Source organism: Mustelus asterias, chromosome 16, assembly GCF_964213995.1.
Source record: "Mustelus asterias chromosome 16, sMusAst1.hap1.1, whole genome shotgun sequence".
Classification (NCBI taxonomy): Eukaryota; Metazoa; Chordata; class Chondrichthyes; order Carcharhiniformes; family Triakidae; genus Mustelus; species Mustelus asterias.
This window is the reverse complement of record NC_135816.1, coordinates 46753663-46776899: the sequence shown is the minus strand read 5'-3', so window position 1 is coordinate 46776899 and position 23237 is coordinate 46753663. Positions and strand designations below refer to the sequence as shown.

The window sequence follows — 23237 nt, the reverse complement described above, 5'->3', positions numbered from 1 at the left end:
TGAGGCCAGATCATTCTCTGGTTGGGGGGGGGGGGGAGGGGAGTGAGATCAGATCATTCTCGGGGGGCGGGGGGGAGTGAGGCCAGATCATTCTCTAGGGGGGGTGAGGGGGAGTGAGGCCAGATCATTGTCTGGTTGAGCAGGGGCGAGCTGATCGTTGTCTGGTGGGGGGGTGGGGGGGGCGACCGTTGTCTGTGGTGGGGGGTGGGGGGGTAGGGCCGACCATTGTCTAATGGGGGGTGGTTGGAGGGCCGATCATTATCTGGTTGGAAGAGGGAGGTGGGCCAGGTTATTCTCTGGTGAGGGGGTGGGGAGGGAGGAGGAGGCGGGTCAGATGTTCCTCTGGGGGGGTGGGGAGTGAGGCCAGATCATTCTTGGGGAAGGAGGAGGGAGGCAGGTAAAAGATGTATCTCGGAGGGGGAAGGCCCGACTGCTCACTGGTGGGGGGGGGGGTTGAAATGGATCTCTGGTGGGGGGGTCCGCTGCCACTCTGCGGGCGATCGGTGTGGGGGAAGGGGGCAGGGGGTCACGTTCAGTCTGGGTAGCGGGGGGCGGGGCGGATAAGGGGGACAGTGATATCTGTGGGGGCCATCGCTCCCGCGTTTTGCTTCCGGGCTGCTTTCTCCGCTTTCTGCAGCTCGGGAGCAATCTGACTTGGGTGCGCTTTTTCAAATTGTTTTCTAACTGCGCATGCGCAGTTCAGAGCTCCGATCGTTTTGGGCGTGCTAAGCCCCCCCCCCCCCCCCCACAGTGCAATTCAGACACGCGATTTTTTTTCAGGCTAAGTGCGTATGGGGCGCCTGAAAGCAGATTTCCAAGTCGCATCTGAATTGCGCCCAGATTCAGCACTTAGAATGAAAATGGTAAAATCAGGCCCAATGGTTTTGGACCAGTATGTGCAGTATAACTGCAGGTTTGAATTATTAACAAGTCTCTTGGTAATCTTATATCAATCAAAATTACATTATTCCTGAAAGCGACAGCTCAGTAATTACTGGATGTGATACGAACAAATGGGCAATTAAAATTAGTCCGACATGTTCTTCAAACCTACATGTATGACATGTAGGATTTTGTTCTTTTTGTCTGAGTAATTGTTCTTTCGGTCCGAGTAAGGGTAGAAGTTTTAGTTTAGTTAGAGCATCATGATTAGCACAGGGTTGGAGGGCCAAAGGGTCTTTTCCTGTGCTGTACTTTTCTTTGTTCTTTGTTCTTTGACATTTATGTTAATGTATTAAAAAAAAACAAAGAGACTTTATAACCTGTTTCTTTTAAATGGATAATCCTTCCCATAAAATAGCAAACTAAATAAATAATATTAAGTGGTCATTTGGTAGTACAGAACTTGAGTGTTGGTCTAAAAGACATTTTGTCAAAGCTTTTATCTCACACTCATCAGGACTCAAAAGAATACTGATTTCCACCTGCCAACCCACCATCACTCTCTTCTCATACAGTATAAAGTTGTTCTTTCCCCTGACATTGGTATTCTTGCAATTGTCCTGATGAGTGGAAGACCAAAAGCTTCGACAAAATGTATTTTTCAGCAATACCCAAGATATAACGTATTCATACGTTAACTTCGCACATGGCAATTCTAAACTTTTGTACGTGTTCACAACTTCATTGTAAAAGTCAGGTTAACACAGCAATGAGTCAATTTTGCTGAGAAGCGTTTCACCTTATTGCAGTGACAATTATTCGCGCATTTAACTTCACCCTTTGCAACACACCGTTGCAGTTCACGGATGTACAGGATGACAAGTTACTTAATCAGCTACAGGTACAATGTAAGGGCAAGCTAGACTTCCGATAAATCCTCTCGAGTTTCACGTCACGTTACTGTAAGGGCTGTTGGTGTTAATGAATTGATTTCTTTCCGTCCTCGAATCTAACCGATGCAGAACCAACATCACACATCAGCCTCTCGATAGCGAACACAGAAAGCCTCTGATTTCGGTACACGGGTGGAAGCGAGTACCAACAACTGCATGGTTGCACATTTCAATTACTGGATTATGTAAACATTCATGGGGGACTTACCTGAAACGACACTTGAAACGCCTTCTTTGGTTTTGGACCCTAAGGATAGAGATTGATGATAAAACACGGTTATCCTGGGGGCAAATGTCTGAATTCATCATTTTACAAACGATTTCGCGCGAATTGAACATTTCTTGCGAAGTGTCACGATGGGTCTTTGCCTTTTTTTTTGTTAACGACAGCCGTGCGTGGATGCCACATCCTTGGGAAGAGGATATTTTCCCCTGGGCTGAGAGGAGAGTGCCATATGGCTGGTCCATCTGCTTAGCGGAAATCAGAGCAGACCCGAGCCAACAACGAGAGCAGCCCTGGGTGGAGAGTGGGTCGATCCCTCCAGATTAAACCTTTCCCCGTTTACTTTTACGGTTAATTTGTATTTCTAATATTCGATGTATTTTTTAAAAAAGGACCATTATAATGCCGCGACTGTAAAAACTCAGCCGTCCAGCCACTATGCGAAGGGAAGGTTTCACTGCGTGGCTGTGGAAGAGGCGACACTTCTCTTCCATTACACATTTACACTGGCTTTAGATCTGTACATACCAACATACAGCACTCCCTCTTTAGTCTTCTCTGCCGCTTCTGCTACCCCCTGTTTGGTCTTCTCGGCCGCAGCAGCCACTCCTTCCTTCGCTTTGGACAGTCCTTTCATGAAAACATCCATTTTGGTCCTCCTCGATCAGTGGAACACTGTAGAATAAGCATCTGCTAAATCTGATTCATTCACCCTCAAAGAGCCAGACATCAGCCAAGAAGGTAACAGGCATCGACTGACAATTACACAGGCATCAGTACTGACCTTTTGTCAAACTGGATTATAATGGATTGAACAGATTAGATCAAAACATCATGTGGGGCTGGTGGGGTGGGGGTGGGGGGCTTGGGGAGTGGGGGGAGAGGGGGAATTGGGGAGGGGGGGGGGCTTAAGCGAGAATGGAAATCATCCAGCTCTGCAGTGATGTGGCCACCGATTAACTGACCTGTCAACCTGAAGCTGCTGTCGTGCTGTCTTGTCGTGTGCTCCCTCCGAGGATCTTTCCCTCCTCTTCTGTACCTATTACTCTCCAGAAAGAGCGTGATTTCATCAAAGTGCCGTGCAATCACACACGGACACTCGCACATCCTCGCACACATCCACCTCCCCCCCCCCCCCCCCCACCACACACACACACACACACACTGCTTGCATTGTAATTCCCCTTAGACAAGTCATATATTATTTTCACCAAGTGATCACTGTGTCCTTTGTACCACTCCGATTTCTGTCCTTTGTCCTTACATATCAGGAGTGTTTTCCATTGCATGGGTGGGAGGGCGAATTCTTCTTTTTACAAACATATTTGAGCCGTTCCGCCCACCCTCGTACATTAACGATGATGAATTAGGCTCATGACAGCACACACTACATAAAATTCTGCAATGTAGATTTTGTGTCAATAAAAAAATTAAAAAATATATAGTGCCTCCACAGCTGGAAGGTGTTGGAGCGATTTAATTTGGTCATACTTATTTCCTAAAGTGAAGTTTTCAATAAATTACAAACTCATTAACTACAGACTAATAAGATGGGGAGGGAGGGTTCAGGTGAGGGGAGTTTGGGAAAGTGAAAAAAGGAAAGGGCAGTGTGATAGAGCAGGATTGCCAAAGGGTAATGCCAACTAAAATTAGGGGCAGCGTGGTGGCACAGTGGTTAGCACTGCTGCCTCACAGCGCCAGGGTCCCAGGTTTAATTCCAGCCTTGGGTAACTGTGTGGAGTTGCACATTCTTCCTGTGTGGGTTTCCTCCATGTGATCTGGTTTCCTCTCACAGTCCAAAGATGTGCAGGTTAGGTTCATTGGCTATGCTCAATTGCACTTAGTGTTAGGGTAATATGTGGGGTTATAGGTTTAGGGCCTGGGTGGGATTGTTGTTGGTGTAGGCTCGATGGGCTGAATAGCCTCCTTCTGCACTGTAGGGATTCTATGATTCTATGATTCAAAGCGTGGGAGAAAGGGATAGAGACTACAACCATAAAAGTGCATTCCTAATTAAGGTCAGAGTAAGGGAAAATAGTAATCAAGGCAGAATGAAAGGCTCTTTATGTGAATGCAGGTCACATTCGTAACAAGATGGGTGAATTGATAGCACAAATGGAAGTAGATAAATATATGATAGCCATTACAGAGACATGGGTCAAAATTCTCCTGTCTCATCCAACACAGGAATCGTAACCGGCGAGACAGTAAAGTCGGTGGACCATTCAATGGTCTTTTGAGCTCGGGCAGGAATTTCCGATCTTGGGGTGCTCGTGGCCAGAGAATCCTGCCTATGGTTGCAAAACGACTATAGCTGGCACCTGAATATTTAAGAGTAATTGGCATTTTGGAAGAAGGGGAAGAGGAAGAAGGTGGCTCTGTTAATAAAGGATGAGATGAGTACTGTAGTGAGAAATTATTATGGTTCAGTGGATCAAATGTAGAATCAGTTTGGGTGGAAATAAGAAATAACAAAGGAAATATGTTACCAGTGGGAGTAATTTATAAGTTCCCTCAACAGTAGCTGCACCAGAGGACAGAGTATATATAACTCGAGAAATAATGGAGCTTGTTAAAAAGGTACTGCAATAATAATGAGATTTTTGTCTTCATATAGATTGGATTAATCAAATTAGCAAAATGATCTTATAGCATCTATTCATTGAATGCATTCAGGACAGTTTCTTAGACCAGTGCAAACTGGAACCAAACAGGGAGCAGCTATTTTAGACCTTCTAATGTGTAGGATTAATTAATGACATCATAGTAAAAAATCTTTTAGGTAAGGGTGATTATAACATGTTAGAATTCCACGTTCAGTTTGAGGGTGTAGAGCGTGGGTCTGAAATGAGTGCATTAACTTAAATCAAGGCAATTTTAAGGATATGAAGACAGAGTTGTTTAAATAGATTGGGAAAGTAGGTTGAAAAATAAAAAGGTAGGTAAGCAGTGACAGACATTTAAGGATATATTTCATACTTGTAGTAGTATGATATAGTTGTGATATATATATGATATATATCACTGTAGTTGTGATATTATAAATTTTGTAAATAAAATGTCAATCTTTCTTTTAAAAATACACTTGAAGCATTAAATTGGCTTCCACAAGTCTCCCAACCTTTTACAACTGCAATATTTCTTAAACTTCCACAAGGTTCCAAGTGGATCGTGAATAGACACATCAGACATGTGAACACATTTAAAATTCAAGGCACATTTCGACAAGCATAAACAGACACTCATTTACAATGGTTTCCCTGAAAGTGTGAATTGTTCTTTCTAATATCACCAAACCTGGAAGAATGGGAGCCTTTCAAGTTAATGGCTGAGACATTTGAAAAGTTAATTACTTTTGCTAAAAGGCAATGGATGGGACTACACCCCAGACCTGAGCTAATCCAAAACCTAATATGGAGTATAATTCAACAGTTTGGGATAGCAGCCATTTTGAGTTTTGAACTGAATAAAATCTGACTGAGAACAGTCATGTTATGCAGAACTACCAGGAGGAACTCTAAGAGACAACATCACAGAGGGTTCTTGGCCAAGAGAGAACAAAATGCAAGCTATCCATAAATCAACTCTTCTGCTGGAAAATAATCTAAGAAAACCTCAAGTGTTGTAACTACAGAACTAGTGGCGAACAAGAAACCTTCTCTCTCCCAAAATCTGCTGAGTCCACCTGAGAAGGCAAATAATTGACTGCAGAAGTCATCACAGCTGCTGAGCACAACTCTTCAACCTTTCGCTTCAGACAACCGATACTTCAGCTGTAAGTTCTGGGCCTGCAACAATATCTAAAAGGATGTTGCATCTTTTCATCTTTGATACTTATCCACATTTAATCTTTGTATGTTGCCAATTAGTAACTTTATTCATTTTACTTAAGTACCTTATGGCTGTATTTTTATAATAAACAAACATTTATCTTACTTAAGACTAAAGCTTTGCTGTTGGGTATTTTTAAATTGAATCACTTGCAAATTAAAAGGGAACTGCAAACAGCCGTACAAATTTTAGCTCATAGACTACTTTGAGGAAATGCCTTTTATGTGGTCATGGCAATAATTCTCAACAAAGTTATATTCCATTGAGAAAGGAATATACCACCAGAGGGATAAATCATTCATAAATCATGGCTAACTAAAGAAGTCAAGAACAAGGAACAGGAGGAGGCCATTTGACTTACTGCACAATGTACAAGAAGTGCAATGCTGCAAACATTACTGGTAGCTTAGAAGATTGGAAACATTTAAAAAATATATGAAAGCAGAATATTTTTCAATCGAGATAGACTTCAGAATGCTGTAATACACAGGGATCTTGTGTCCTTGTATTAAGGAAGACTAGAAAAAGAGGAGAAATTGGACTAGGAAAAGAACTGGCAAGAAATATAAAAATAACAGCAAAAGCTTCTACTAGTACATAAAAAGGAAGAGAGTAGCTAAAGTAAGTGTTGGCCCCATAAGGAGTGAGACTGATGAATTATTAATGGGAAATGAGGGAATGGCAAAGGCTTTGAAAACTATGTTGTCTCTGTCTTCACAGTAGAAGACACAGAAAGCATCCCAAGAATAGTAGGAAAGCAAGAGGCAAGAAGGAGGGAGGGACTTAAAACATTCATGATCATTGGGGAAAAAAACAAGAAGAAAACTAATGGGGCTAAAATCTGACAAGTACCTGGATCTGATGGCTTGAATCATATGGTCAGAATTAAAGAAAGTGACTGCAGGGAGAGTAGGTGCATTGGGTTGTCATCTTCTAAAATCCCACATGGCTTGAATTTTTCATCCGTCAGGAGTGTGCACTCAGCCAGCCTCGAGGCTGGAGCAAAACGCTTCAGGGCATGATTTCACACTGGCTGGCCAATTAACAGGCAGGCAGGGTGAAATGTGCACTGTGAAAGGTTCAGCAGTGCTCTTCCCAGGCAAGATGGGAAGAGGGTGGCACTGAGGAAAAGTAGGGTCTGGACTGGTGCTTCTAAGATGCTTCCTCAATAGCTGCTGTGAAGTTGTCTCAGGGAGCGGCAGAGCTGTAAAAAATAAATTGCAATGGAAAAACTATGCAGAGTTTTTAGGCAGCACCTTCAAACACAAACCTCAGTCCCCAGGCACCTTTATAAATTTTATTTCAGCCCCGACAATTCATCCCGCCTTGGATCGGGGTCGCAGCTAAAATGTAAAATTTGCCTGGCCAATCAGACTGCTTGCAAACTGTAAAAGCAGGCAGGCCATGTAAAATTGCATTCAACTGACTCCTTAATGTGCTCAATTGCCTGCTTAATTATCAGCAGGCACATTTTTGACTCTCGCACATACCCGCCAACTGAAATAGTGCGCGAGTGCACAATGATGTCAGAACACATATCTGATGTCTTTTCGTGCAATTTCATAGAATAGAATCATAGAATTCCTACAGTACAGAAGGAGTACATTTGGCCCATCAAGTCTATACCGACCACAATCCCACCCAGACCCTATTCCCAGAAACCACGCATTTACCCTGCTAATCCCCCTGACACTAGGGTCAATTTAGCATGGCCAATCAACCTAACCCGCATATCTTTGGACTGTGGGAGGAAACCAGAGCAGCTGGAGGAAACCCATGCAGACACGGGGAGAACAAGCAAACTCCACACAGACAGTGGCCTGAGGTCAGAATTGAACTGGGACCCTGGCGCTGTGAGGCAGCAGTGCTAACCACTGTGCCACCGTGCTGCCCCATTTCATCTGCTTTCAGGTTGGATGCATGCCTATCCAAGCAAAGTGAAATTCTGGTCTATATTCTGGAAAGGTCACAGCGATTGGAAAACTGTAAATATGACACCCTTATTCAAGAAACGAGTGAAGCAGAAAGCAGGAAACCATGGGCCAGGTGGTCTGGCATTGGGAAAATAATAATATCCATTATTAAGGAGGTGGTAGCAGGACATTTAGAAAATAAAAATACAATCAAGCAGAGTCCACATGTTTGGCTAAGTTATTAGAGTGTTCTTTGAAGATGTAACAAAATGGGTGAATAAAGGGGAACGAGCAGATATATTTGGATTTCCAAAAGATGTTCAGTAAGATGCCACCTAAAAGGTTACTGCCAAAGATTAGAATTCATAATTTTGGGGGTGAAATATTAGCATGGATAGAGCATTGGTGAACTAACAGCACGGTAAGAAGTCTCACAACACCAGGTTAAAGTCCAACAGGTTTATTTGGTAGCAAATACCATAAGCTTTCGGAGCGCGGCTCCTTCGTCAGATGGAGTGGAAATGTGTCACAAAAGCCACTCTTTTGCTACCAAATAAACCTGTTGGACTTTAACCTGGTGTTGTGAGACTTCTTACTGTGTTCAAATACACAGATGCTTATTTTGTTTCTCTTGTTGAGTACCTGTTTGTATTTTAAACCAACTCTTAGTTTTGTTTCAACATCTCCATGTTAATTCATACTCTGCAAGGGACCCTGGGTTTCGGCACCAAGCTATGCATTCATATTAAATCTAGCTATCTCTGTGAATTCCCTATCCACAGTAAGAGTTTTAACAACACCAGGTTAAAGTCCAACAGGTTTATTTGGTAGCAAATGCCATTAGCTTTCGGAGCCCTGCTCCTTGAGGCAGCAGTGCTAACCACTGCGCCACCCAAGCCAGTCTAGGAATTCATAATTCCATCAGACCACACATTATGAAATTGAATTCCATCTGCTAATTTGCAGGCTAGCATCAGAAAATGACTATACTTGTTGCAGTCCTAAATGTTGAATGTGACTCACTAATGCCCTAAAGAAAGGAAATTCAACTGACCAGCCATGACCTACATGTGGTTCAGTCAACACTATATGGTCTACCCTTAATGCCCTCAGGAAATCTGGAACAGGGCAATAAAAACTGATGTTGCCCACATCTCAGGGGAAAAAAATATTTCGATTCTAGAATTATTCGCCAGTAGAATTAGTCTCCAGTGATTCACACGTTTCTGGGTTTTTTTGCCAGTGGGGCAGTCATATTACTTGTCCACATAAAATGAACGTATGTGGCTGTGGATGTGCGGTGCTTGCCCAGAAGCCTTTAAAGAGACTAGACTAAGAGTTTAAAAAACATTTTAAGGCTCTTTCTGAGTTTGGTTCTTTTTTTATGATTTGCTTATTGGTCAGGAACTATTGTTTTAGGTAGTCTGTCACTCTTATTGTTTTAGAATATCCAAGATGAGGAGGAGCAATGGAAGAATTCAGGGCAAGTCTGGTTGCACCAGAAACAGACTGTTTTCCTCCCACTTAGCAATATTAGTAGAAAAATATCCACAGGGTCTTAGTATCAATTGACAGAAAGATGCAAAGCATGTGCAATCTGCCCATAGGACACCAGCGCCTGTTATGCACTAAAAGGGTCAGTGGTGTCAATGGCACGAATAGGTCACTTCATGACGAAGAGGATTTCGTCCAGCTCCTTCATATAAATGCATGCTCCAAAACCAATGTATTGAGTGCTTGCCCACAGTTCACCTGAACCATCTTCTCTTTTCCTAGTCATTTAATGGGGTTTGGAGAACTGGGCAGCTTCATCAATTAGCAAAACACTTGGTTTTTTGACTCCACGTGGATTTTGCCATCCATTGGTGATTTGCTACATTTTATGTTACCCAAACGATTTGAAAATACTAAAACATACATACATAATGTTATTGTTTGTATTTTTAAGGGACCATATCCGATTAAATTTCGTTATCACACTTTGTGAACAGCTTTTTCCCCCCTTTCCATTAACAAACGTTCCAAATGAAGTGGGAGATTGCCCCCACTTTATGTGAACGGGGTTATAATACGGTTAATCCAGAAAAAAAACACATCGAAGTGTCAGATGATTTACTAAAATGTTAATAGGGACGAACTTGATGATTCTTTTACAGTTACAAAATCAGACTAAGCAGTTGGCATGGAATCCCTTTAACAAATGATCAATTAGCCCCATAAATGTGGGACGAGGCAGGTAATTTGGAGGTTCTACATTTCAGTATGGCGGTAGCAAAGCCGGTGAGTGAGTCTCGGTAGTCGGCGTTGTGAATGAGTGCCATACAATTGCTCAGATGTAAAAGGGACACCTGTGAATTATAACTTCTCATTTAATTTGTTCGAAGTTTTTTTTCAGCGCTACGTTTTAATTACACCAAAGTTTCTTTGCCCGGGGGACAGTTGTAGTACAATTTGTCAAGAGTATGTAACTTTGTCAGGTTAGGAGAATGTAATTTAACACCAGTATTTTTAATTGTCCGCCTGACCGCACTCTCAAACTCACTAAAGCAAGACTCGGATGGAGTCGAACAACAGAAGAGAATAGAGAAGGCTAATTCTACATGGAGCACCTTAGAATTTTTTTGTGATTTACCTTCTGTTGATTTTAACAAGCACCGATTTAAATCATTTCCTGTGGTCAGGCACAAGACTCACGTCGCGTTACAATAAATGTGATAAACTGGATTTAACTCATTACAAGTGCAGTTACAATCTGTTTGGGTGGTTTGTAGTTTTACTGTAAAACCAAACTAATTTGGTTGAGGGAATGTTGAGATTAAAATTGAGAAGTAGTTTGGAATTTATCAGATAATGATGATTGAAAGCCTATTGGAATTTAAATGCTTTATTGAAGAAAATCCATGTTGCAAACTGGAAGAAAAGGATGGTAAACTAAATTAGGCATGATTGGAGATGACCATTTAATGAATATTTCCATAAATCTATACTCCATCTAATATATGGTTTTCTGGTTTTGCCTTGTTATCTTAGCCAGAAGTGCATTTTAAAAAATCATTTGTGGGACATGGATGTTGTTGGCTGTCATGATGTGGAGATGCCGGCGTTGGACTGGGGTTAAACACAGTAAGAAGTTTAACAACACCAGGTTAAAGTCCAACAGGTTTATTTGGTAGCAAAAGCCACAAGCTTTCGGAGTCTTAAGCCCCTTCTTCAGGTGAGTGGGAATTCTGTTCCCACTCGCCTGAAGAAGGGGCTTGAGGCCCTGAAAGCTTGTGGCTTTTGCTACCAAATAAACCTGTTGGACTTTAACCTGGTGGTGTTAAACTTCTTACATTGTTGGCTGGCCAGCATTTATTGCCCATTCCTAGTTGCCTGAAGTCAATTGAGAGTCAACCACATTCTGTGGACCTGGAGTCATATGTAGGCCAGACCAGGTAAGGACGGCAGATTTCCTTCCCTAAAGGACATCAGTGAACCAGATGGGTTTTTCTGACTATTGACGATGGTTTCATGGCCATCTGTAGATTCTTAATTCCCAGATTTTTTTTGTTGAATTCAAATTCTACAATCTGCTGTGGTGGGATTTGAACCTGGCTCCTCAGAACATTAGCTGAGTTTCTGGATTAATAGTTTAGTGATAATACCACTATACCATTGACTCCCTTAAATGGTAAGAAGTTTAACAACACCAGGTTAAAGTCCAAACCTGGTGGTGTTAAACTTCTTACTGTGTTTACCCCAGTCCAACACCGGCATCTCCACATCATCCCTTAAATGGTGACATTAAATTTGAAGAAAACAGTCTTTTGTCATATATCCCAATATTGTCTTTGGAACCTGTTCCCATTGGGGAAGTAACAGCAGTTACAAGGAGCTATTTGGCTTTGGGTCCCTGTTTGAAGCCATCTTTTTGTTACATTGCACCACGGACCTGGAATTATTGCATGATATAATGATCTGAGTCCCCCTCCACGGGATGCCCTGCCTTCTTTTACCTTTCCCTTCCCCACTTGATGTCTGAACAATACCTTTTGTTCTTTGCTCTCTGTGGAGCTGCTAGTAAAGCAATATTTTTGTCAATTCGATGTTGGCCTGAGAATGGGGTGATGGTGGGTCGTCGTCTTAAATAGAGTTGTTCTTCCTGAAGGTACACTCCATGCTGTTTGGTAATATATTCCAGGATTTTGACTTGAGTATAAAAATGTTGTTACAGATGTATGTATTGTTTGTATTCCAACAATGGTAGCTTATATTTATACATTGCCATTTAAGGTATACCTGGTAGTTTTTGAAGAGTCTGAAGAAACTAAGTCTGCTGAAAAGGAGCATCTGACTATTCAACCATATACGAAGCATCCTTTGCAGAATAGGTATCATCTATCTTGTTATATTCATTTTTTTTCTGCTTGGTAAACTGTTTTGCTATTTACCACTTAAGTATATTTCTGTTCCTCAAAAGATGAGCTTTTAATAGGCATTATTTAATGGATGCAAGCCAAATGGGGTCTTCAAAATCTAAACTTAGATAATGAGTGCTAATGTGCTGCTCAATCTGCGGGCCATCACACCTCAGCACAATTGTGGCCTTGCCAAACATTCATGTGCAACTTTTCTAGCATGGATCAACAAATTGTGATCAAGTTCACTAAACATTTTTTTTTTGTTCGTTACTTCCTGCCTCTTATCTGCTATTTTGACATTGAATTGGATAAAACTTGCGCCTGTCAGATTGGTAAATCTTCTACACCATGTAGATGAACTCTTCTGACAAAGTTGACTTTGGACTGTGACTATATTGACTTTGGCCTGTAACTGAATTTGCCACCATTTCAAACAAAGTGCTACTTTTTAGTGGCCAGCTACGATTTACAGTTAGTGATGTGCATTTACACAGTATTTGTAGTAAAACACAAATCACTTCACAGGAACATTAAATACAGTGAACCATGTACAGAGCTTGGTCCAAGGTATGTTTTAAAAGCAGTCTTAAAGGAGAAGATGGTAGCTGGGAGACAACCAAAGACAAGGTCACTAATGTGCTGCAGGCCAAATTGTATGAATTGAGAGATCCTGGATGAATCTATTTATCTTGTCATAAGATAATCAAATCTGATTTGGTAATTTTGGCATTCGGCAGGCAAGCTATTCTGTAATTTGTCAGCACTGGTGCTGCCATGATAAGACTTTGGTGCGCACAATGTAGATAAATTTTGCAGATATCTTGGTTTCATTTGGAGAAAAAGTAGGGAACCTAAAAAGTACATCTTGTGTATTTTCCTCTAGTATACCAAAATATCAGTTGATTGCAATTGGATGCTGCAATTTGTTTTTTTTTAGAAAATATAGCAACTGTGGTACAGAACCGAATATATTTTTTCTAGTGTTGAACTTAATTATCCTAGAAATATGACTGTACAAGATGGTTGAATATTATTTTCTGAGCCATTGGTAAGTTTGTGCTTTGGGAAGACAATTTCTGCAGTGAGTTCTGATTAAGCTAAATTTCATGTATTTGGAATGAAGTGTTTTTATTATGTTAATTTCTTTGCAATTTTACTTTGAAAATGTCGTGCCTATTTTCAAGCAACATTTTTCAATTGTACTTGAATATTCATTATTTAGAATGGAGATTGCATTGGCAGTATTACTAGACTTCAGGGCAGCACAGTCGTTAGCTCACTGCTCCAGGGATCCGGGTTCGATTCTGGCCTGTGTGAAGTTTGCACATTCTCCCCGTGTCTGTGTGGGTTTCCTCTGGGTGCTCCAGTTTCCTCCTACAGTCCAAAGATATGCAAGTTAGGTGAATTGGCCATGCTAAATTGTCCCTTAGTGTTGGGGATTAGCAGGTTAAATATCGGGGGGGGGGGGTTGTGGGGATAAGGCCTGGGCTTGATTGTTGTCGGTACAGGCTCGATGGGCCAAATGGCCTCCTTCTGCATTGTCAGGATTCTGATTCTTCAGTTATTTTAGTCAGTTATATCATTGCTTTGAAACAGTTTAAAAAAAAGGGTCTAAATTTTCTGGAATGTTTCATTCTGTTTATTATCTTCAAATATAGGTGGACCCTCTGGTTTTTCAAAAATGATAAAAGTAAACCCTGGCAGGCAAATCTTCGTCTTGTTACTAAATTTGACACTGTGGAAGATTTTTGGGCGTAAGTATTTTGAGGAATGATTTCTAGAAAGTGGAAAATATTTCTAAAGGTTCAACTTTGAACTGAACTATTTCTAAAATTTAGAAAATTAGATTTCTTGCTTCAGGATAAAATACTGTCTGTAGTGAGCTGAGTCTATTGTAATAACAGCTGGTCTTGTTGGTTAGTGTTATAGCACCTACTCCATCAATTCCTGTGACAAATGAGCCTAAATCAGTGCTAACTCTAAATCTCTCCTAAAATTTAAATGAACTTGCCAACAAAATTGCTGCATTTTTTGATCTTGCAATCACCCTATGACCATTTGCAACATCCCATGTGTGTTCGGTGTTCTGCGTTATTTTTTTTTAACATGGAACTTTGAGTGGGCTTGCAGCATAGTTTAGAGTGACATTTTGATCATGACGTGGATGGGTGAGAAAGCATAACAGGGACTGCAATAGTATTAGATCTTGTCTCTTGACAGTTTTGTTGCTTTTCCAATATGCCATATATAAGCAATTTGTTCTATCCAAGACTTTTCCTGCTTTGAGATACACTTGGGAGGATGGTGTGCAAGAAAATCGTCGAAGTTCTTGTCTGCTTGCTTGTGGGGATGTGATGTCTTGAAGCACTGTGCATTAATGTTAATTAAGGAACATTAAGAACTTATTGATATGGAGACAGAGGTTTTTAAACAACTTTATTACAAATCTCTTCCCAGCAAATTATTTTTGGAAAATTTCTGCTTTTTGTTTGGCAACAATAAACCAAGGAATCCAGACTAGTTACATTTCTTTGGAATTGATTGCACATCTTCCATGCTGTTGCACATTATTGTTCTGGAGCATAATTGAGATGTCTAGCTAGTGAACTGACGTGTCCATTTTTAAGGCGATTGTTTGATATGCCACGTGGAAACATTAATTGTAGCTGTCAACTAGATCTGTAAATTTTAAGCTCTTGCTCTTGTGACTAGTTGTTCATCTCTTTTCTTCCTGTACTATCTGTCCAGCATTTCTCCCTTTTTTATAGTTTTTGTTCTGCACTGGCTCTTGTCTTTGTTCAATGTGCTGAACATGTTGGCCATGAATCACTAGGATAGTGCAGATTATAGCAAACCTTGACTGAAACATATGAGTGCAACTACTTATTTCTGAGAGATCAACCATGTATCAATGCTGAGGGTAACTGTTGCAAAACCACATCAAATGTGTTTTCTCTCTTACTGAAACTTCCTCTTTCTTTTGCTTCAATAGATTATATAATCACATTCAACTTGCCAGCAGGCTGATGTCAGGCTGTGATTACTCTCTTTTTAAGGTTTGTATGTTTGATATCTTTAGGCAAAATTAGCAATTGTTCCAGAGAATCTAACTTAGTCATAACCTTAAACCTTTTCTGAAAGATGAGTGCTGAATGTGATTTACCTTGTTTACAGTGCCCCCGTGAGGATTTTCAGTGATAAACGTTTTAAGGAACCAAATGTCCAAGACCTGACTGCCAAAAAAATTGCCATTGCCTAATAGAGTCATAGAGGTTTACGGCATGGAAACAGGCCCTTTGGCCCAACTTGTCCATGCCGCCCAGCCTGTGTTTGGCCCGTATCCCTCTATTATCCATTTTACCCATGTAACTCTCTAAATGCTTTTTAAAAGACAAAATTGTACTCGCCTCTACTACTACAGGTGACAGCTTGTTCCAGACACACACCACCCTCTGTGTGGAAAAAATTGCCCCTCTGGACCCTTTTGTATCTCTCCCCTTTCACCTTAAACCTATGCCTCTAGTTTTAGACTCCCCTACCTTTTTGTTTAAAGTTTATTTATTAGTGTCACAAGTAGGCTTACAGTAACGATGAAACGAAGTTACTGTGAAAATCCCATAGTCACGACACTCTGGCACCTGTTCAGGTACACTGAGGGAGAATTTAGCATGGCCAATGCACCTAACCAGTGTTTTTTTTTTTGAACTGTGGGAGGAAACCAGAGCACCTGGAGGAAACCCATGCAGACATGGGGCTAACGTGCAGACAGTGACCCAAGCTGGTAATCGAGCCTGGGCCCCTGGCTCTGTGAGGCAGCAGTGCTAACCACTTTTACAAACCTTTGATCTGGTGCAAATACATTCTCTTGTTCAATGGCAGTTAGTTTTCATACAATTTTAACCCAACTATCATTTTTGCTTAAATTGCCATATTGACTGGAAGAGGAGCACATTGTTGCAGGGCTAGCTGTGGGAATTAATGTTCTCGAGGGGGTTATACTTGAGAATTTTATGTGACCTGAAGTTCCTTGTGCCACCCTTTTCACCTTATTTGGTACTTGTAGCATTGTTTAAAATAGGTGATCTTCGTAATCTTAATTTTTTATTTGGGAAAGAATTAAACTTGGATTACACTCAATCTGAATATGAACCTTAAGTGGGACGGCAGGTTCATCACCACTTGCTGACTTATAGTTTAAAAAGTGAACCAGGTGTTTTTTATTGTAAATCTGGCTTTCCTTTTGAAAGGATTTGAGTTTCAATTTGAACTTTATTTGGGATTTGTCAAATCCTGAATTTGGATCTGATTTAACACTCTTAATTGTATTGTTACATAGGATGGTATTGAACCCATGTGGGAAGACAACAGAAACAAATGCGGTGGAAGATGGTTAATCACACTGTCCAAGCAGCAAAGGATGATTGAACTCGATCAGTTCTGGCTAGAAACAGTGAGTTAATACAAGTATAGCCTATAGAGTGATGTTCAGTCATGGGCAGTTTTAATGCTTATTTTGTTTTTTTTTTCTTCCTCCAACAATTATAAATTGTAACAGCCCTTCTAGATGACAAACTCCATTCAGTGTTCTATTGATTATTGGCATGAGTTGTTGCACCTGTTACTTGATGGCTGTGGCTAAAATTTGCTTGATGTCAAAGTAGATTTGCTTAAGTTTAAATCTTTGATTTATGAAGGGACGCCAAGTCTGGCAATGTTTACTTTTGAATCAGAAGTTGTAGATTTAAATCCCATTGTAGAGACTTGACCGCAAAAATCTAGGCTGACATTCCAGTGTACTGCTGAGGGAATGCTGAACTACGAGGTTCTCTGCTTCAGATGAGATGTTAAACAGGCTCCATCAGCCCTCTTGGGTCCTATGATGCTATTTTGTGCAGAGCAAGGGATTCAACCCCAGCCTCCCAGATGACATTTATACTTCAATTAAAATCACCAACGCAGGTTATCTGACCACTCATGCATTCCTGTTTATGGGGGCTGGTTATGTGTGAATTGGCTGTCGTATTTCCTAATTACAACAGTGACTATACTTCACTGATTGTAAAGCATTTTGGGATGACCTGAAATCTTTTTGTTTTTATCTAAATGTTGTAGTTTGAATTAAATTTTTAAAAACCTCAGTCTTCAGTTCTACTTGAAAAGATACATGCAGTCATTGCCTATAGAACAATTAAGCATTCAGAATCTGTAAGGTAACTCAATGACTTTGTATTAATATTTGCATTTAATATCTTTTATAAGCTGTTATGCCTTATTGGAGAAGCTTTTGATGATTATAGCAATGAAGTATGTGGTGCAGTAATCAATGTCCGAGCAAAAGGAGATAAAATAGCGATATGGACCCGTGACACTGAAAACCAAGAAGCAGTTTTACATATAGGGTAGGTTCATGCTTTAAAGATTTGTTCTTCTGATCACCTTGGGGGGCGGCCGGGGGGGGGGGGGATTCCCTACTAAACTGTGGAAAGTTTGTATTGCCAGAATCTTCTTTTTCCACTGCCCCAGTTTTTATCTTCGCTTTACCTTACAGGTCATTTTACTTTTGATTTAATTTCCCCCCTCTTTCTACCGCTCTCCGCCCCCCCCCCCCCCCCCCCCCCCCACCACCACCACCACCACCAAAATGATATCACATTTTGTATTCTTACATTTTATTTTCTCTCCTTTTATGGAGAGCTTAATATTTGAAAAATTTGCTAGGAAAACAAGTTTTCCAAACATTAAGCATTTATAGTGCATATTACATAATTTTCAGTGCTATTTTTGTGACTTGTTCAGTGGTTTACACCCTCTTCTTTGTCATGTAACTCTTATTTTTAAAAGTTCTAAAGTTCTTGCACTTGTATAATGCCTTTAACAGTAGAAAATGACAAAGACAAAGTGTGCATTATAGTCACAAGGATATACTGGGACTGGTCAGAGATAGGTTTCAAGGAATATTTCCAAGATGAGAGAGTTTAAAGAAAGTGGAATTTGGGGAGGAAATTCCAGAGCTTGAAATCCAGACAGGTGGCAGCACAATGATTTTATAGTGGAGAGTTTTAAAATGGGGAACATACAAGGTGCTAATGTTGAGTACAGATCTTGAAACTTTATTAGTGCTGTAGGTTGGAGATGGGAGGGGCGAGTCTGAGGGGGAATTTCAAAACTAGGATAGGAATTGAGGTATGTATAGACAGCAGAGTTTTGTTTCAGGAGTTCGGACAATGGAAGATGGGGAGATCAAACAGCAGAGGTTGGAATACTCCAATGTAAAGGAAACATATAATGGCTGTGACTTTACTGGTTTGCCCTGCCCATCGATGGGCAGAATGAGCTGAGAAACCAGGATCCTGCCTGATTTCTCAGTACAGGTGCAATCTTACTGGCATCTGATTTCTGGCACCGTCATCCTCTCGCCCACTTCCAGCAAGGCTGCATAAATTGAAGTGTTTATTTGCATGTCTTTTGCAAGCCCAACGCTCAATCATCCGGACTCACTTAGTTTTGTGGCCTTGCTGGGAGAGGTTCTCTCTAGTGAGCGGAAAACACCTGCTCCCCAGCAACAGGGAACAGTTGTTTTGCCCTCGCTGGTAGAACGGGGCTGGGGATGTCAAGGGCAGGGGTGGGTGCCCCTTGGGCAGGCAATCAGGGAGGGGATGGGCCCCCCTGTGCACTCTGTGGAGGGGGGGGGGGGTGGAATCCTGCTGCTGCTGCTTTCCATGCGATCGGTGGGGAGGAAGGGGGCGCTGCGCACTCTGTTAGAGATCGGGAGGGCGGGGGGGGGGGGGCTATATTTTTGGGTGGTGTGGGGCTCGCGAGTGGCAGTAGGCCCCTGCAATTGTGGGATGGGAGCGTGGCTGAGTTGAGGCTGGATGCAACAGCAAAGGCCTGACTGATATCGATCTCAATCTCTCTCGGGCCTCTGCTGTTAAAATTCCACATGTGCAATAGCTGCCTCTTCTGCTAGAGCAAGCTGGCTGGTGAGTTTAGCCCTGCCCACTGCTTTTAATTACTAGAAACAGTCTAGCCCATTTTTTCCAAGCACTGTGCGTAAGATTGGGAGTAAAAGCTCACCAAAAATAAAACATATCTGTAGCTCTCCCACCTTCACACTAACTTGACACTTAGAATTTGTCAGCCACAAAGTAATGAGGTCAGAGCCTGACCATGTTAGTCTGCACTCTTGAAGCTTGTACAGATGGATAGTTGGAAGCTCCTCGGTTTGTGAATGTTCTGGCTCCATTTCAAGCAGTTGCCATAGAGTAGGATAGAAATGGGGATCCATGCAGAGAACTGAATTTGTGCTGGATCCTAAATACAGTGGCTTCAGTCTTCCCAAAATTTAGGATGTGGGCCAGCAGTCAAACCAATCTGTTAATGGTGACGGAGTTGGTGCATTGTCTGCATGCATGTGACGCCTAGGAATATGCATTTGAGAAATTCAACTCCAGGATCAATTCAAGACAAAAGATCTCTTGCAGGTGATTCTTCTGGATATTGCTGGAACTGGGGAGGGCAGTTCTGCTCAGCTGCAAAGGAGGATGATTGATTTTTGCTGTGGGGATTAGAAGTGGTTAGTTAACAATTTGGATATAACACCACAATGTTGAGGATAACTATAATCTACATAATGATCAGGATGGGTTGGTGGAGTGGGTGGTAAAGTGGCAGAGAAATGTGAGGTGATGCATTTGGGAGGTCAAACGGGTATAGGGAGTACACAATAAATGGGAATATACTAAGAAGGGTAGATGAAGTGGGAGATCTTGGTGTACAAGTACGCAGGTCCCTAAAGGCATCAGTTAAAATAGACAAGGTTGTAAAGAATGCATTTGGAATGCTCTCCTTCATTTGGCAGAGGAGTAAGGATATAATGTTGGAATAGGAGATCACAACTCGAATATTGTGTGCAGTTTTGATTACAATATTATAGGAAGAACATAATTGCCCTGAAGAGTGCAGAGGAGGTTTCAAGAATGTTGCCAGGGTTAGAAAAGTGTAACTATGAGGAGAGATTGGATAGGTTGGGGTTACTTTCCTTGGTACAAAGAAGGCTAAAGAGTTGACTTGATAGAAGTGTACAAAATTATGACGGGAAGAGAGTGGACAGGAAAAAAATTGTTTTTCTTGGTGGTGAATTTGAGAACCAGAGGACATAGATGCAAGATAAGTGGCAATGAGGAAGAACTTCTGTATTCCAGGGTGGTGGGTGTCTGAAATTCACTGCCTGAGTTGGTGCTGGAGGTCGAGACCCTAAACTTTTTAAAACTACCTGGATCTGCACCTTAAGTGCTGTAAGCTACAGGGTTAAGGGCATCTGGGTGTCCTTGGGCTGAATGGCCTCCTTCCGTGCTGTAACTTTTATATGGTTCTGACTGAAGAAAGCACCCAGTAGAGCACGTACCTCTGCCATTCTGTATATGCCTGAAAAGTTCAGGCCAATACACATCCAACATTCTTTCTTTTTCTGAAGGCTCGGCTCCATTTGATAGTTGACTAATTGTGCCACAGCTGCTGAGATGGTCCACTATATTCTTAGTCGTCAACTTGCACTAATGTCAATAGGTTCATTCCTGAATTCAGATCTGCACCACTTTCCAAAAATTGCTCCTTCTTGGACCAAACTCCCTACCAGATTTCAATGAAATCTGTCCATTTAGTTTTTGAAATATATCTCTGCCCCTCCTTGAATGGTGGAGGTAATTACAAAACTAGTTGTCTAGGACAGTATCACCAAGCAGCTCATTTTAAATAGTAAATATTTCTTAATTGTGGGGAATATTCTTGACTTTTTAGAATTTTCATGTTTAGCCAGTTATACATGTGACTTTAATGCTCCCTTTTGTAAGCCACCATTCACGAGGGACCATAAACATATCTGTCCAGTGGTTATAGCTTGGAGTGTCAGCAAGTAAATATATTGAATGAACTTCAAATTTTAAGCTAAAGTTTTTTTTCACTTTAGGAGAACCTACAAGGAAAGGCTCGGTCTTCCCATGAAGATTGTGATTGGTTATCAAGCGCATGCCGACACAGCTACGAAGAGTGGATTGGGAATTAAAAATAAATTTGTTGTTTGAGGTGTCTTGAATTGAGCCAAACTTTAAAGCTGTATAAACAACATGCACAGCACTTAAATCAGTATTGTACTAAATTATTCAATTAAAAATTTAGCTGTTGCAATGAGGCAAATATTGTTCTTGTGCAAGTATGGGATTTCAATTTTCACCAATACTTCTCTTCAAGGCTCAGTGTGAGACAAATAGACATCAGGCAATTGCTTTTCAAGATGAGTATCTAGAAATTAATCATAAGATTAAAATGAACCCCGGAAGTCTATTATAATATACACTGGGCTGTAGTCTTTCATTATAGTTCAAACACAAAATGCAAATAATTAGATTTCTATTTTGAATGCAGCTGTAATTGTTGATAGTGTTTAAATGATGTATTCCATTTCTAAACTTTGAATTAAAGTATTACTACTTGCAGATTGGCTGATGAAATATAGTCCAAATAACTGATTAGAGCTCAAGGACCAATGGATTGCATCATCTCTGAATATTAGTCTGCTTTCCCTCTGACTGTAACTGCAGGGAATCATTTTGTTAATTTTGGAAGATGTTTTGAATTGTAGCTATACTATGTGCAGTACCATGTGAGCAATTGTTTCTCATGGCACATGACTGCTTTGAATAATATCTTCACTTGCAGCTTGGGAGGTGTTAGAAGAGATTAGCAATTAAATTATAAATATAGTGACAATCTAGTAGTTGGGGAGGTGGGGGTTAGGTAGAAAAGAACTTCTCCTCTTTTTAGTTTTACCTGGATTTTGAAAAGGAATAGACATCAATCTCCTTTTAGCAGATCAGACAGTCATCTACGGGGATAGGGGACATTTTGAAGATTATATGGGGAAGAAAATTAGCCAGTCTTTGTAGTCTGTATGACCACCACTTATTAGAAAACAAGATTAGAGAGCAGGTTTGGGAATAGAGTATGTAATCAAAACTCAAAATTGAAAAACGCAAATGAATTTGCAGAACTAAACTAGAACTGCTAAAAGCTGAAGGTAAATCTGTCTGGTAGAAATGGTACATTTAAGCATTGGTGCTGCCAATTTGAATTCAAATAATTGTCATAGTTCTGGATATAAATTAGCCTATGCCTTGTCATGGACAGAATGTGTGTTCTCTGATTGCCTGTGAGTAATATGTTCTGTGAGGAAAGAGGTTGGAGTGTGTATTCCAAATAAATAATTCAGCAGCAAGCTTTTGTGTGTATTTATTCTCTCTTGCCACAAATTAAATGTAACATCACACACACTCTGCCTCACTCATTCACCCATTCAAAAATTTAGATACAGATAAAGGTAATGCAATTCAACAGATTAGTTATCTCAGTCTCTGATTTGTGGTTTCCTGTGTGACAGGTTGGTAGTCTATTGAATGGATTTGATAATTTGAAATTAAGGTTTTGTAAAAATGAAGTGTTCTCAGCAGATTGAGGTTTTTAAATTGTGTAACTAGGAGACTGGTTAGTTCTCAGCTGAACTTTAAACTAGCACAGCTGTAATCTGGTTGCCTGATGCCTTGCAGCTCATTTCTGGTTCATAGATTGGTTAAATTGCTGCTACTGGTTTTGGTGGAACTGCCTGTACATAGCATCTGGTTTTTCTATTGCTGTCCCCATCTGGCTTCTTGTGTTTAGGGTCTTTTCAATGTAAGATATGATGTTCATCCCATATTCCCTGTCACTCGCCCTTACAACAAGAGCACCTTCCCCAGCTGAATCACACACGCGCGCGCGCGCATACTCCCTTTCCCTCTCTTCCCCCGCCAAGGCGCACGCGCATACCTCAGTGTCGCCCCGCCCCTCTCCGGCAGAACCGCACCTTCCCCCGCCCCAGCTAAGGCGCACGCGCACCACCTCACCGTCCGCCCTCTCCCCGGCTGAGGCGCACGCCCCACTTCCTCCTCCCCGGCTGAGGCGCCCGCCCCAACCTGCCCCTCCCCGGCTGAGGCGCACGCCCCCA

The 23237-nt window shown here is 41.3% G+C and overlaps 2 protein-coding genes across 2 annotated transcripts in view; one reads left to right on the top strand and one right to left on the bottom strand.

Annotated features, from left to right (window-relative positions):
- sncb (synuclein, beta) overlaps positions 1–3158 on the bottom strand; it is a 90408-nt gene extending 87250 nt beyond the window's left edge. The window contains exons 1-3 of the mRNA XM_078231608.1: positions 3024–3158; positions 2587–2733; positions 2044–2082 (exon numbers count right to left, since the gene is read on the bottom strand). Coding sequence (XP_078087734.1) covers positions 2044–2082; positions 2587–2707 — 160 coding nt within the window. The 5' untranslated portion in view covers positions 2708–2733; positions 3024–3158. The remainder of the gene's footprint in view (positions 1–2043; positions 2083–2586; positions 2734–3023) is intronic.
- Positions 3159–10064: 6906 nt separating this feature from the next.
- LOC144505347 (eukaryotic translation initiation factor 4E-1A-like) lies at positions 10065–21282 on the top strand. The gene is made up of 7 exons (XM_078231468.1): positions 10065–10082; positions 12075–12172; positions 13861–13956; positions 15195–15258; positions 16539–16652; positions 17462–17601; positions 21168–21282. Exons 1-7 carry the CDS (start codon positions 10065–10067, stop codon positions 21280–21282), a joined length of 645 nt encoding a protein of 214 aa, XP_078087594.1.
- The last annotated feature ends 1955 nt before the right edge of the window (positions 21283–23237 follow it).